Source organism: Netta rufina (genome assembly GCF_964035555.1).
Source record: "Netta rufina genome assembly, chromosome: 8".
Lineage (NCBI taxonomy): Eukaryota > Metazoa > Chordata > Aves > Anseriformes > Anatidae > Netta > Netta rufina.
Genome location: NC_140131.1, coordinates 18,869,879 through 18,884,169, shown reverse-complemented (window position 1 = coordinate 18,884,169; position 14,291 = coordinate 18,869,879). Strand labels below are relative to the sequence as shown.

General features: G+C 35.2%; 1 protein-coding gene across 2 annotated transcripts in view; it reads left to right on the top strand.

Annotated features, from left to right (window-relative positions):
- Positions 1 to 14,291, top strand: part of BRINP3 (BMP/retinoic acid inducible neural specific 3) — a gene marked incomplete at both ends in the record, with an annotated part of 193,076 nt that overhangs the window by 141,082 nt on the left and 37,703 nt on the right. For both annotated transcript variants that reach the window (XM_084290811.1, XM_084290812.1), the window contains one exon: positions 9,367 to 9,589. In XM_084290811.1, the coding sequence (XP_084146937.1) occupies positions 9,367 to 9,589 (223 nt within the window). The remainder of the gene's footprint in view (positions 1 to 9,366; positions 9,590 to 14,291) is intronic.

Genomic DNA, 14,291 nt, shown 5'->3' with positions numbered 1-14,291 from the left:
GCAGTGACTATGATATGGTAGAGTTCAGGATCTTATGAGGAGGAAACAGGGCAAAATGTAAGATTGTGACCCTGGACTTCAGGAGAGCAAGGTTTAACCTCCTCAGGGATCTACTTTTTACATTTTTACATTCACTGTTTTGTTGTTAAATAAATTCAAAAATTTCTAAAGACTCTATATCAGTTACATATTCATCACTTTAACTGTTAGTGAGACTTGATGTCTGCATCTCAGTCTGCTTTTGAAGATCTTAGGTCCTTTTCCAAGCTCCAGTTTTACTCTTGACATGAGAACACCAGAACGTTCTTTCCGGAGAACATTTCTGCCTGGAAATTATATAAAATTAATTATAAAATTTAAAAATATATAATTACTGATTATAAAGCATTAAATTATATTTCATTTTGTGTACATAAAAGCAGCATTTTGTCGATGGCTACTTTAACACCCTTATACATTTCTGGATTCATGATATCATTTACTGCTTTGCAAACTGGAATGAGTGTATTGACTCTACTAAATGACACAGATTTGTTTACCAAAATTTGTCTTGTTTGATCAGGATGAAATCTTATTCAATAACTGAAGAATTTCATTTGATGGTACCTACTTAGCAGCAATTTTAGTTACCTGAAAATAATGATTATACACATACTGGAACCTGTGGAGAATTCTTATGGCAAGATATACAGGGACATCAAATAACTTACAAGTTAGAATAGTTTATTGTCAGACACAAGTAGTCCTGTGTTCAGGACTGAACCATGATTGTCAGGAGGCAAACAGGTAAGAGTTAAATTCTATGCTTTTAAAAAACTTAGAAATTTTATCTTTTTATCTTTTCTCTGTATCTTTTCAGCTATGTGAATACCCAACATGAAAACTTTACCTACATATGCCAATTAGGTTATTGCTAGTAATCACATTAACTAATAAACTGTGAAATATGGTTTATCAGTATCATTAAGCCATATGCCGCATGTACATTTAAGCCCTTGAATTATTTTTAATCTAATAAATGTATGAAGCATCATGTCTACATCTCATATGTAGCTTAGGAAATCTCTGTTCTTATTTATAAACAATTTTGCATAAGAAACCTTGTTCAGTGCTTGGGCCTGCACTTTGCTGAAGAAGAGTTGTCATGTGAACATTTGACATATAATGTAGTCATGGTTCATTCAGTCTTCCTCTGTAAATCATATGTCACCACCTCAAATGCCTGTCTAATATTGACACACATAATCTGTAAGCATTTCCAGCAACAGTGATTACTGCGAGATTTTCTGAAGAAAATTAGACCTTCCTTGTGAAAACTTTAAGAACAATAACATACCTGCAATATCTGATTCATGTTAACTATGTGTTCTGAGAACAAAAGTGACTGTTACTAGACAAAATTAATGTTTTAAATAGATATTCTGTAGGTTTGATGAGGGAAGTACATCCTTCAGGCTTTGTCTAATCAATGTAAGTCAGCTTTTGGGATGAGTATGTTATTTTATTGAAATCAATCTAGAATAAAAATAAATTAGCTAGACAAGAATAGGGAAAAGGATGTCTAGATTAAGAATTTGGAATCTGAGTAGGTAAATACAGGATAATCCAGTACACTAACTACTGGCCTATATAGCCTATTGCAAACTGCAGAGGAATAAATGGATTAATTCCATACTTTTACATTTATTATGAGGTTATACGGAACTCCAGATGCACATAAAGTTTAATACAAGTGTATTAACTTCCTAACTTTCCTGCAACCCTAACCCTTCCTTACTTTACATATAACAGAATAATTATCTGAATTCAGAGACAATTTTTTCCCCAGATGAAGACCTATAAAACTTCCTGGGTTCACTTGAGGTCATGCACTTTATCTGTGGACAGAATTTAGCCTAAAGAGGAAGTAAATAGTCTATTTAAAATTGCTTATTTACAGTCAGTGTTATCATTCTTTCTGTCTGTTCAAGATAAAACAGATGAACATATTTTTTAAAGTGAAAAAGGGCAGTTCTTTGGTGCCTAAATCCCATTTAAAATCAATGGGTAGCTAGATTTAGTTTGTATGTTTGAAACTCTCCATCTGAATCTCCAGAAAGAAAGAAAGAAAAAAAAAAAACAAAACGCAGGAATGCAGGAAGGAAGGAAAGAAGGAAAGAATAAAAGAAGAAAATATGACTGTTTTCTAGGGCTTACTGCTCTCTTCCAAATTAGCCAGTTTACAATATTACTTTGCCTTTTAAATCATGAGATGCAAAAGAAAAATGTGTGTACATACTTAAAAGTCAAAGGTCCTGTACATTACAATTACAACTGCATAAAGGTGAAAATTTAGTATGACCACTCTGCAGGGCAGGACTATATCTGTTTTCAATGTGTTGCTCTTTCCAGGTTGTCACTTACTCTTGTATCCCTACCTATTTTACTCCTTTTGTTAGGACAATGTCCAGCTCCCCCTCCTACTCCACCTGCTCTGTAAATTTAATCTTTCCCATTCAGGAAAAATGTTTGATCTAAACACTCAACTGCTAATTAGTTTCACACAGTAAAGCGTGTCAGAAGATTACTTAGGAATATTCCCAAATTTTAAAACTACGTAGGACTCTGAAAGCTTTTGGTTACAAGATGTGTGTAATGCTGTTAAGGAACACATAGTCGTTGTACATTGCTGATTCTGAAAGTCCAGAGACTCTTTTTTAGCAAGACTTACCAATGCAAAGAAGCAAATTCTAACAAATAACCCTGTCAACCCCTGTCTGGCAACTTAGCATCTTATAGAAATCATGATACCTGTTCTAAAATGGATGGAAGGCATGAATATCCATCCACACGCTCTGGATTCTGATAGCGGGGTAAGAAAATTATCATGCATTGTCTGTACCAAAGACCAGTCCTGGTGTGGTAGGCTGCTGAGTACCTTTTGAAATCTGGCCACTTCATTCAAATAATTTAAATGGTATCAATTTTCTTTTAAGGTGGTTTGTCCAGTGTCATCTAAAAGAAATGTTAGCACTCCATTTTGTAACTGTGTGATGTTTAACACTAACAATCCCTCCATTTAGTCAGGAGACTCTAATATAATTTTGTTTGCCATCCCAATAAGCCATCAATTTTTCTATTTCCCAGTGCAAGTTCTTTCTAAAACTGCTTTAACAAAAATATGCATTATGGAATTTCTTTTTATTGCCTCTTGCTATCTTCAAATCAGTCACCTAGCTGACAAGTAAAAAAGGTAATTTTTCCCATCTGCCAAGCTTGCAGATTCACTACATTGTGTATATCTGAGCCTGGGTTCTGGACTTCTCACTTACTACCAGTAGGAAGGACAACCTAAGATCCAAACATGGCCCTCAATAACTCATGTGTAAAGTACTGTGATAATACTTTAAGTTTTTTAAATGTTTAATTTAGGAATGTCATATCAAACATAGGTATTGCTATACATACATTCTGACCAGAAGAAACTTCTTGCAATTATAATAGAAGACAAGTGCCCAGAGTGACTTTGAGGGTCTGTGTTGGGATTCCAATTCTTAAAAAATAACATTGTGAGCTGCATAGGTTTGATTTTGCATTACAGACAGGCAGTAAATCTAAAGCTCCACACTGCCATTTACAGAGAAAACAATATCCACTTAAAGTTCTCTCTTACTGTGATTCAGTGACAGATTACTACTTTTCCAGTTGCTGTATTTTAACTTATACACATGTAGCATAAGCTACAAAAAATAAACCGGAAATTAAAATGGAAAACTGAAGCATTTCTTCTGTTTATAAAAGCAACAGATTTCATCTTGCTCTCTAATAAGCTTAATTTTTCAGGAGAATGTACTTTTAATTTTTAAAGCAGAATGTACCTTTTGACAGGTACATTCAGGAGAGAGAATGTACCTGTCAAAAGGTCCTTGCAATCTCATCTTACATGGCACACATAAGGCATAACTGCACAGGTCATTTTGGTAGCACAGTTTGCCTTTCTGTTGACCAGAATAGACCAATTGCAATGCAAAGTGAGTCTCATTTGAAATCTTAATTGAAAGACTCCTTGTGGAATGTCTCAAAAGACTCACTGGAAGTTGAAGGTGCTTTTTAATCACAGAGAATAAAGACTTCAATCAATATGGTTCAAACTATTTGCCCCAGAGCACTAGAGCAGTGGTTTTCTTTAAAACAGCATTCACAGCCTCAGGCTCAAGGCCAAGAAAATTTAGCCTCCTGAGTTCCTAACATAATTATTGTTTTCTCTATTATCTTGCAAAGGTGTTAATTTGCCTCCCAGTAATTAACTTCCCTATGTGGTTGTCAGGAAGTTTAATCGATATACCAAGCTGTCATTCCTTCTGTGACTGATACTCCCCACCTCACCCCTGCAGAGGTGTCACTGTTCTAATAAAATGAACAGGTGGGATGTGTAGATTTTCTTCAGAGAGTCAATATCTAAAATGTTCATCTCTGATTCAAAAAATGAGGCTATGGCCCATTAGGTCCTGTCAGTATAATTGCCTGTATTTCAAACCTAAAAGCATTATATACCTCCTGCTTAAGCAGCACCTGGCAAATCAACCTATTAAAGATTTTCACAGTATTTGCATTCTTAGACACTTAAAATGTTGTGATGATATTGTAATAAGAGGAGGAGCGGAAGAGTTGATCTAATACAATTCTACTTATGTCCACCATGTACAGGACATAATGTAATTCACTTCAAAGCTGGTGACAAACTCACTCCTGGTGGAATTCCGACCTTCTCTGGCATCTTTGGACTTTATTAAGAGGGATGTCACTCCATGGTCTCACTTTTAATGTAGGCAATGCTGTCTATTCTGGTTTGTAGCTTCTTAAATCTTCTTTTGTAACAGTTTAACATTGGTTATTTACTTCAAGGCATTTTCCAAGAACATTTTCAGTTTAACTCATTCTCTTTCCTGAACTATCCTTCTCTGACATATTTACGTGTTTATTTGCTTAAACCAGATTTCAAGGTGTAGGAGTTATCAACATGGCCAAGAATAAGAAAGGTAGCTTCTGGGGATGACAAAGGTTATGCCGAAATCTACACATAAGAATTATGTCCTATGCATTAGGTGCATTTACAGTGCTATAGAATGATAACAGCTAGCACGAGATAGAAATTGGAATGTCCGTGCTGCAGGAATATTTGTATAACAAAAAAACTATTGAAATTATCAAAATGTTCACAAAAAATCCAAAATAACCCATGATTCAAAACAGATACATTTCTTGAGATTATTATTATTATTATTATTATTATTTTGAGTTTACAATTAATTACAAAGAATGGCCAGTGGAAGGGTAGTGATATGAACAATTTGAAGGGAACAATTATTTAAAATCACACCTGAAAGAATAACAGGACAAAGGAAGGATCCTTTATAAGTTGGGATTTACGGAGACGGCTGTTGGAGTTCATCTTGTGGGTTTCTGCAAAGTGAATTCACAGTCAAAGTCATATTTAGACTGAAATTAAGAAATGAGTCTTTTCTTATTTATATGAAATCTGTGTCTTTTCTGCTCTCAGCAGAGTCTAGGGAAAATTATCTGCTGCCTAGTAAAACCTCAGAATTTCTCCTTGATTTGCAGGATGATATTCTAACTATACTGACACCTTTAACTCTACAATGTTTTCCTTTTTATCTGTGCACCAAGAGGGGTTTGTAACGGGAATATCTAGACTTTCCTGTTCTAGTAAAATTAGTTCCACTGTAACATTTGCATATGGTTCCTAAGAAATTACACTTTAATGAAGGACCAAAGGATCTCTGTTCCCCACCAATCTCACCTTCAACTGTGCTAATACTTAGCCCTGTTGTCTCCTCTTTGGAGAGGAGTTTAGAGGCCTAGAGTTTAGAGGATCTATTCCTGCAGCAATCTTCAATTCAAAAATGAAAGCCAAGAGGAAGAACAAACAAACAGAAGCCCCTAGCCCACTACAAGAATAAGAAAAATTTGCTTCACTTGAGACTTGCAAAGCAATTAGATTGTACCAGTTCAAACGGCATCTCCAATATTAAATGTTGAGCTTCTCTCCTTCATATGAAGTCCATATTGCCAGAGCAGATACATTTCATTCCTTATCTTTGTCCTTCAGAAAGTTCAAAAAAAAAAAATCAATTTACTTCGGAGAAGTAAGTGTTTTAATTATAGGGAAAGCTAAATGATTTATCCTTTAAATGTGGATAAATTGGAAAACTAGAGAAAAGGAAGGGAGGAAGGAAGGGAGGAAGGAAAGAAAAAGTTTACTTTTCCTGTATTTTCTGTGAAGAAATAAGGTGGTTTTAAAGCCACAGTCTTATGCTTCCTTCAGTTGGATTAGTTTCAAACATATATTTCTTGGATCACAGCTGCTACTTCCATGACAAATTAAGTAATGTATCACAAACAACTAAAATTCATTGCAACATAAAAACAAATATATGTTAATTTTAGTACTTTGTTTTCTCCAGGCTTTTGAATCACAGTGGTATATTTTAAAAAATCATATATCTTTTATAAATCTCTTTAATAATATCTAAACAATATTGAGGCAGCACTTTATTGAACAGCAACCGTATCCAACTGTTAGAAATGTAGGCCCTATTGCTTTTTATTCTCTCAGACTAACAGCTTTGTGGTTTGAGGTATCAATTTGCAGCTGATGCTGGTATTTGACTTGCTGTAATATTTATTGCCCTGGTAACAATTAAAACATTGTTATGGGAAAGTAATTATATTACTATGGTCATATTGTTAAGGAGAAACTTTTTTTTTTTTTTTCTTCCTCCACATACAGTCCTGTTACGTAAAAGGTGTAATAATGTGTTGGGATTTATGAGATTGTTCCCATCAGAAGTCTCGCTCTTCACATTAAATGCAGCAATCAGTGTGGAATCCAGAGGATACAGTTGCCTTAAGACACAGGCAAATTTATTATTATTATTATTTTTATTACATGCCAACAATTAAATTTGGGGTCTATTGTGCTAAGTGCCCTGTAAAGATATAATAAGGGACAGGCTCTTCTCTGAAGAACTGGCTATCTAAACAGAAAAGACTGTTGAGACGTAGAAAGCATAAAGTGTTATCTACAAAATATTATGAAATACTGAGTCAATTCTTCTGAAGAAAAACAATCCTTCAATTAATTACAAGAATGTAATAGTTTAATCATCTCTCAATGGTAGGAGTTCATGTTTTAGTTTCACAGATCATGAAATGTGTCTGTTTAAGATATGAGCACATTATCTTTCCTTTCCTTTCCTTTCCTTTCCTTTCCTTTCCTTTCCTTCCTTTCCTTTCCTTTCCTTTCCTTTCCTTTCCTTTCCTTTCCTTTCCTTTCCTTTCCTTTTCCTTCCTTTCCTTTCCTTTCCTTTCCTTTCCTTTCCTTTCCTTTCCTTTCCTTTCCTTTCCTTTCCTTTCCTTTCCTTTCCTTTCCTTTCCTTTCCTTTCCTTTCCTTTCCTTTCCTTTCCTTCCTTTCCTTTCCTTTCCTTTCCTTTCCTTTCCTTTCCTTTCCTTTCCCTTTCCTTTCCTTCCTCTCTCCTCCCCTCCCCTCCCCTCCCCTCCCCTCCCCTCCCCTCCCCTCCCCTCCCTCCCCTCCCCTCCCCTCCCCTCCCCTCCCCCTCCCCTCCCCCTCCCCTCCCCTCCCCTCCCCTCCCCTCCCCTCCCCTCCCCTCCCCTCCCCTCCCCTCCCCTCCCCTCCCCTCCCCTCCCCTCCCCTCCCCTCCCCTCCCTTCCCTTCCCTTCCCTTCCTCCCTTCCCTTCCCTTCCCTTCCCTTCCTTTTTTTTTTTTTTTTTTTCAGAAGGCACTATGTAACCATGCTCATTTTATCTCTGTCTCTCTTTTACCTGCATTGTGGTGGTGCTCATTAGAATGATCATACAGGGCACAGCGATAGTCAAGGATGATGTTTATTACAGGAAGGAAAAGGAGCATTTTCTTGTTGGAATGGTTTTTCGTTGTAAGTTAAAGTCTGTAAACCCTCCTTGTTGCTTCTAAACATTGCATCTGATTAGTTGTTAGCTGTAGAGTTTATTACCATTGTGCAGAGGACAGTGCTTCTTAAATAAATTAATACATAAATATGGAAACTGAAAAGTCATATTCTGAATACATTCTCTGAGATTTTTATTTTTATTTTTGGTCATCATGACACTGAGTTTAAGTAAATATACCAGTGTCTCAGAAGAACAGAAGAGAAATGAGAAGTTAGTGATTAGAGCAGGTATTCAGGAAAGCAGCTTTTGGATCTGATCCTACCTGGGTGTATTAGTACACTCCTCTGAAGTCAGTAGAGCTTAGCTGATTTATACAAACTGCAGATCAGAGCTTTGCCGAAGGACATACTTTGAAACAGTTCAGTTAACCCTATTTATTTATTGTATTTATTTATTTATTTATTTATTTATTTTGATACTGGTTTCATAAATTTGAAAATACACTCCTCAGGCTTGAAATGCTCTACCAAATCAATGAGACTGTGCCTCTTTCAGACAAACCAAACAACCCTCAAACCCTCACTCACAACATCTATGCAAGCCTTGAAGGGAAAAGATATCTGGGATGTGTTGTGCAAGGAGACTACGGTGTAATTGTCACTTTGTCACTTGGGAATAGGTTCTCCCAGAATTACACCAAAAGACAAAGAGCTGCTCATGTGGTAAAGCAGAACTTGTCAAATACTTCTATTAAATCGAATAATTAAGGTAAAAACACATATTTACTCTTTTTGAATACGGGATAAGAACCAATATCTTAGATAAAATTAGGAAAAGGATCAGGAAGAGGTGAAGGGTAAGAGTTAGGGTTCAAATACTTCATAAATGAAACAACTCCTTAAGACCCTTAATTTGCACCCAGAGACAGCAGGGGGGCAGTGGTGCTGACCTCAAGTGGAGAATAGTAGAAGGCTATAAAGAGGAAGGCAAGGCAAGAAAATGAATAACACATTGCTAAGGAGATCACAAATGCATTATTAAAACCAGCTTATTAGATATTAAATCACTCTTTTTGCCCTTGCTTTTCATTTTGTACCTTCCTGAAGACCTTTCAATATCATTTTTCTTCCAATGAATCATAATCCATCACAGAAAAATCTATGCCAAAAAATACGTTTTATTTCATCATGGACCTCTGTCCTTCCGAATATGGAAAATCAACATTTGATGTTTTTGTGCTAGTATTGCCATTAAAAATGTAGTTATCTTTCTACTTTAAAACAGTTAAAAAGTTCAATTCCAAAATTACGAAAGTTCATTTGAAAATTTTTGAAGTTTGAGAACACCAAATAAGAAGTTAATTTTTGCTGCAAAAATAGCTACATAATTAAAGTCTATTAAATTTTACCTCTTTTATTTTATTTTTTTTTTAGACGAATTCAAATTATTTATGAAGAGGCTGCCCATGAATTATTTCTTGAACACATCTACTGTAATGCATTTGTGGACAATGGATTCTAATTTTCAACGTCGCTATGAGCAACTAGAAAACAGCATGAAGCAGCTCTTCCTCAAGGCACAGAAAATTGTTCACAAGCTCTTTGGCCTTAGTAAGAGATGCCATAAACAGCCACTCATCCGCATGCCAAGGCAGAGGTAAGAAAACCTGAGAAACTCATAGTATTGTCTAATGCTACAGTATCCTTAATGACATGGAAGTGGGAATGTACAGTATGCTGTGTATGTACAACATACACATACTGTTCATGCTGTGTATGTTCTACATATGTTCATATTTTTCTGTTCATGCTGTCTTAAATGTGATGGTAAAGATCAAAATAAAACCTGATTTGTATGCTATTGTGTTTTGTCAGGCAATTTAAAAGTATCGTGAGCATACAGATTCATGCCCTGCTTGGTTTACCCCTTTTTTACAGAATTCTATTTTCAGTGGAACTTGGCCAATTGTAACAGTGCCAAATAATTGTATACAGAATACTCAATACCTACTCTGAAGCAAGCATAGCTATTTTAAGAACTTTCCAGGTCATTATACAGTGTATACTACATACTATTGATTTCTTGTCTCATTCGTCAGATATGAATTAGATTTGAAAGGATGCCTAAGGAAAGAAAACGTGTTTTAGCTCTGCTTAAAAACAGAGAGAACCTGAAAGCTACCTAGTCAAATCTATATTAACATAAAGTGGTTATTGTTGATTGCTGATCAAATAACTTTATTGAAATTAGTGGAATGACACAGAATAAATCTGAAATGAATGAGCTTTTAGGGAAATTATTTTTCTGAGCAAAAGCATCATGGATTTATTCCAGTGACTCCTGAATTTAGCACTTATCTCCATCAGTTTTGAAGAAATCTAGTTTAGGTTCAGTATTCCAGAACTGCCAGGGGTACTTTACACTCCCCTTCTTTCAGCTCTGCTGGAGTTCCATCAATTTCCCCTTGCCTTTTGGTAGCACACAGCTAATCCAATCTCTTTTCCTTCCTTCCTTCCTTCCTTCCTTCCTTCCTTCCTTCCTTCCTTCCTTCCTTCCTTCCTTCCTTCCTTCCTTCCTTCCTTCCTTCCTTCCTTCCTTCCTTCCATGTCTTTTTTTTTTTTTTTTTTTTTTTTTTTTTCCCCACATCCTGTGATCTGCTAGTTGAAACAAAAATATGTATGTATGTTTGCTTTTTTGGAGTCATTTCATAACTATAAAACATTCCACTAAGAAAGGTTATATAATTACCACAAAAGAAAACTGGAATATGATGACATAATGATGATCAATAGATAGCTCCAAGATCAATGTTAAAGGCAGGTTTGGGAATACTTAGCCAGCGGGATGCGTTTACTAAAAGAGAGCATTTTCAAAAGATGGATTCCATCAGATTATGTGGGAAAATTGCCTTCTGACATCAAGGCTTTTATGCCTGATAAGAAAAAGCTTTAAAGTGAGAAGTGAGGAGGAAAGGCCAAAAGAAACTGATTTAATTTCCAAATGTGGTTAGAAAAACAAACAAACAACAAATAACTTAGAAAGAGATACAGGGATGGATAAAGGATTCAGTCGCGAGGGATGGTAGGAGGAATACAAACAGAGGTCATGACAGAATACTGTTCAGGTACTTCTAGTGATGACAGTATACTTAATGCAAGCACCATGCTGTGTTTGTCTGTAAGGAACAGCTAACAGTTAAGCAGTAAATGAGTAGGAAAAACCTAAGGTATGCAATGGAGAAGCATGAATTATCTCTCAGGCTATAAAGTAGACATTTCAACAGAAAGGGAACTGAATGAAAGAGCAAAGCTAAATACTACTTTTTCTTGAGTTTGAGAGAAGACAGAAGTAAAAGCAAAAAACAGCTTCATGTGCCAATGATATTAAAGACTCCAACAAAAACAAGAAAGAATTTTGTTCAAGAATTTGAACAAAATGTAATAATTTCTAAAGGATTTCAAAACAACTCATTTGGATTAGTGTTTGGGTCCTGCTACAGAGAGTTAAGTGTGAATTGTTTTATGTAAAGAGAGATTATAGAATGACAGAATTATAGAATATCCGAGTTGGAAGGGACCCATAAGGATCATCAAGTCCAACTGCTGGGTCCCCAAAGGACCAGTCAAAAATAAAAAACAGAATTAGAGAGAGTTAAGGGAGGTATAAATACTATTTAAAATTATATTTTTTAGGTACTTGTCTTTTCAGATATAGATTAAAAAGCCTTCAGATTTTAATAAAGATCATGATGCTGGAGGTGAGTAAAACAAAGCAACTGTGGTAATGTTTAATTTTACATTGCATTTCAGAAGTCAATAGATGATATATATACAAAAGATTTTTAAATGAACATGTTGAAAGTGAGAGCTGGCTTTCTATTTCATGAAGTTGGGAGTTATGTCCTAAAAGTTTAATTTAATTCATGAAAACTTTCTGTAAGACTGAGTTTTATAGGGATTTATCTATGTAGTCTGCCAGAAATCGTTTTGTCACAGTTGAAGGAGCTCCTACATAGAGTCAAGGTTGTAATTCATTACTGAAAATACCCATCTTTCTGGCCTTAGAATTGTGTTACTGAACATGAAAAATAACATTGCTTGATTTTTATTTTTATTTTATTTTTTTTGCAATGATATTCAATTAATCTGTTAGTCACAACTGCTTTTAACTTTATCCATATTTCCTGAAAATAGCCCCCTAATAATGCTAAAATAATGCTGAAACTAAATTATGTTTATATATTCATTTTCTAGTCCTTGAATGAAAATAGCATTGAATCCTCTCTTAGCATCATTGTTCATGGTAGAAGAGGGTCAATTAACTTGCAAGTTAAAGATACATTTGTCTATCTGTTTTTAAAAGACAGTTTGTATTCTTCAACTAGAATAATGTGTAAATAGTTTTCTTTCAGTCTTCACTAGCAATCAGAAGGACTTATTTATTGCAGCACTTTCATATACACATAGGATGGGAACAGGATTACTATTTTTTTTTATTCTGCTCATTACAAAGCTTTTTAAGTTCCGGATATTCTTCACAGATTTAAGCAGTTTTTCATTACCATGAAATGGATCATTATTCCTCTTCCTGAAAGTCATATCATGCCAAGATACATCACAAGTTTATGTATTTGCGTTATAAATTGTTACAGCACAGTTCAGCATAACTTTTAAAATTCACCTGAATTAATCAATACACTTCAATAATCATTGAAGTATTTACTGGTTGTCTAAGTTCAAAGAAAAATACCTATTCAAAACCAACAAGGACTACAGAAATTCTACAGAAATCGCTGTGTGGATAACCTGTTCTCATGTTGCGTATAGCGGTGATAGAACGATAAAACATTCCAAGAAAGTAAGGGAAAAGAACAAAACCAAAAACAACAAAAAAGCAAGGTTAAAAGAAATGTACTTGGAAAGAGAAATTTTTGATTTTCTGTGAAAGACTACTACCAGGGTGATCTAATGCCTCCACGAACTTGAGGCTCTGCTGTTTCAAAAGGTTCAAGAGATTATTACTAACATGCTCTCATTGCATTTACGTATCAGCCTTAAAACCTTGAAATATGATATGCTTATTGTGTTTGCTTTGCCAGAGTCCACCATATGCAGCAATTGTTATTCCACTAGATGGCCAGATCTTGCTGCAGTTTTTATACAGGAAGATTGTTGAAACACTGCTAGTGGCACAATACATTTCGCTTTGCAGGAATCAGTAGGTGGCATAAAATGTACATTAGAGGGTTCTTGAATCATTGCTAGCAGCTCAATACATTTTGCTCTATAGGAATCAAGGTGTTGTGTAAAACTGTATTTCTGCACTAATGCCATCATGCATTACTTCTGTACTGAGACTATGACGCTTAATTAATAATTGTAAATCTTTGGAAGCAGTTTGCATATGATATCTGTGCTTTAGTATATCTAGCCTGAGAAAAGGAATGACACAACCCTAAAGTTAGTCCAAGCTTTTGACTCTGTTAGTGTCTTTCTCAAATGTGGTGAGGAAGTGTTGCCCTGGGATCTGTGTATCTTTCATCTCATGTTAAGGTCACCTTTGGATTGAATCTCCTCATTTTTCAAAGACAAAACAAATGGAGGAAATAAAGAAGTATCAATGTTACATAATTGGTTTTATATTTTAATAGTCCATATACATCACTCTAGTTCACATATAGCAATGGGCCATATAGCAAACAGCCACCTAAATTGTGGTTATACATTTGTCAGTGTGTTTTGGGGAGTGAAAGTGGGTTTAGTTTCTATTTTGGTTAACACAGCAGTAAGATTTCTTTTAAAATTTAATGACTATATAATGAGAAGCTGAAAATCAAAGGAAGAGATGTGATCTTACCCATGAAATGTTATCAGTGTAACTTCTGACATGAATCAGAGCTGAGGGCAAGCAGGCACTTAAATCTGTCCGAATTAGGGAACTGAGATTATAAAATTGGCAGATTTATGATTAAGAGTGTAAAACAAGTATAAACTGTGTTGAAGGAGAAAAAGAATCTTCACTTTCCCAACTATAATTTCAATTAGAATTGCAATGATTTTCCATGAGTGGACTTGATACCTAAGCACTACCGAAAGACGTTGAAGACAGGGAGCAGCTTTCATTTCTTCCTTCAGAAGTGCCAGTTTGGCGCTTGGTTTCCTTCTTTTTCTATGTTATTCAAATAGGGTCCTTGGCTAATTTTATTTGAGTGAATGAATGTTGTGCAGGATATTGCTGTATGTATGAACCTTATTTATATGCAGTTTAAAACACTTCATAATGAAGAAGCAACACTCAAGACCAAATTTAACCAGCACAATTTGTGATTAAATAAAGACACAAACAAAAATATGCAAAA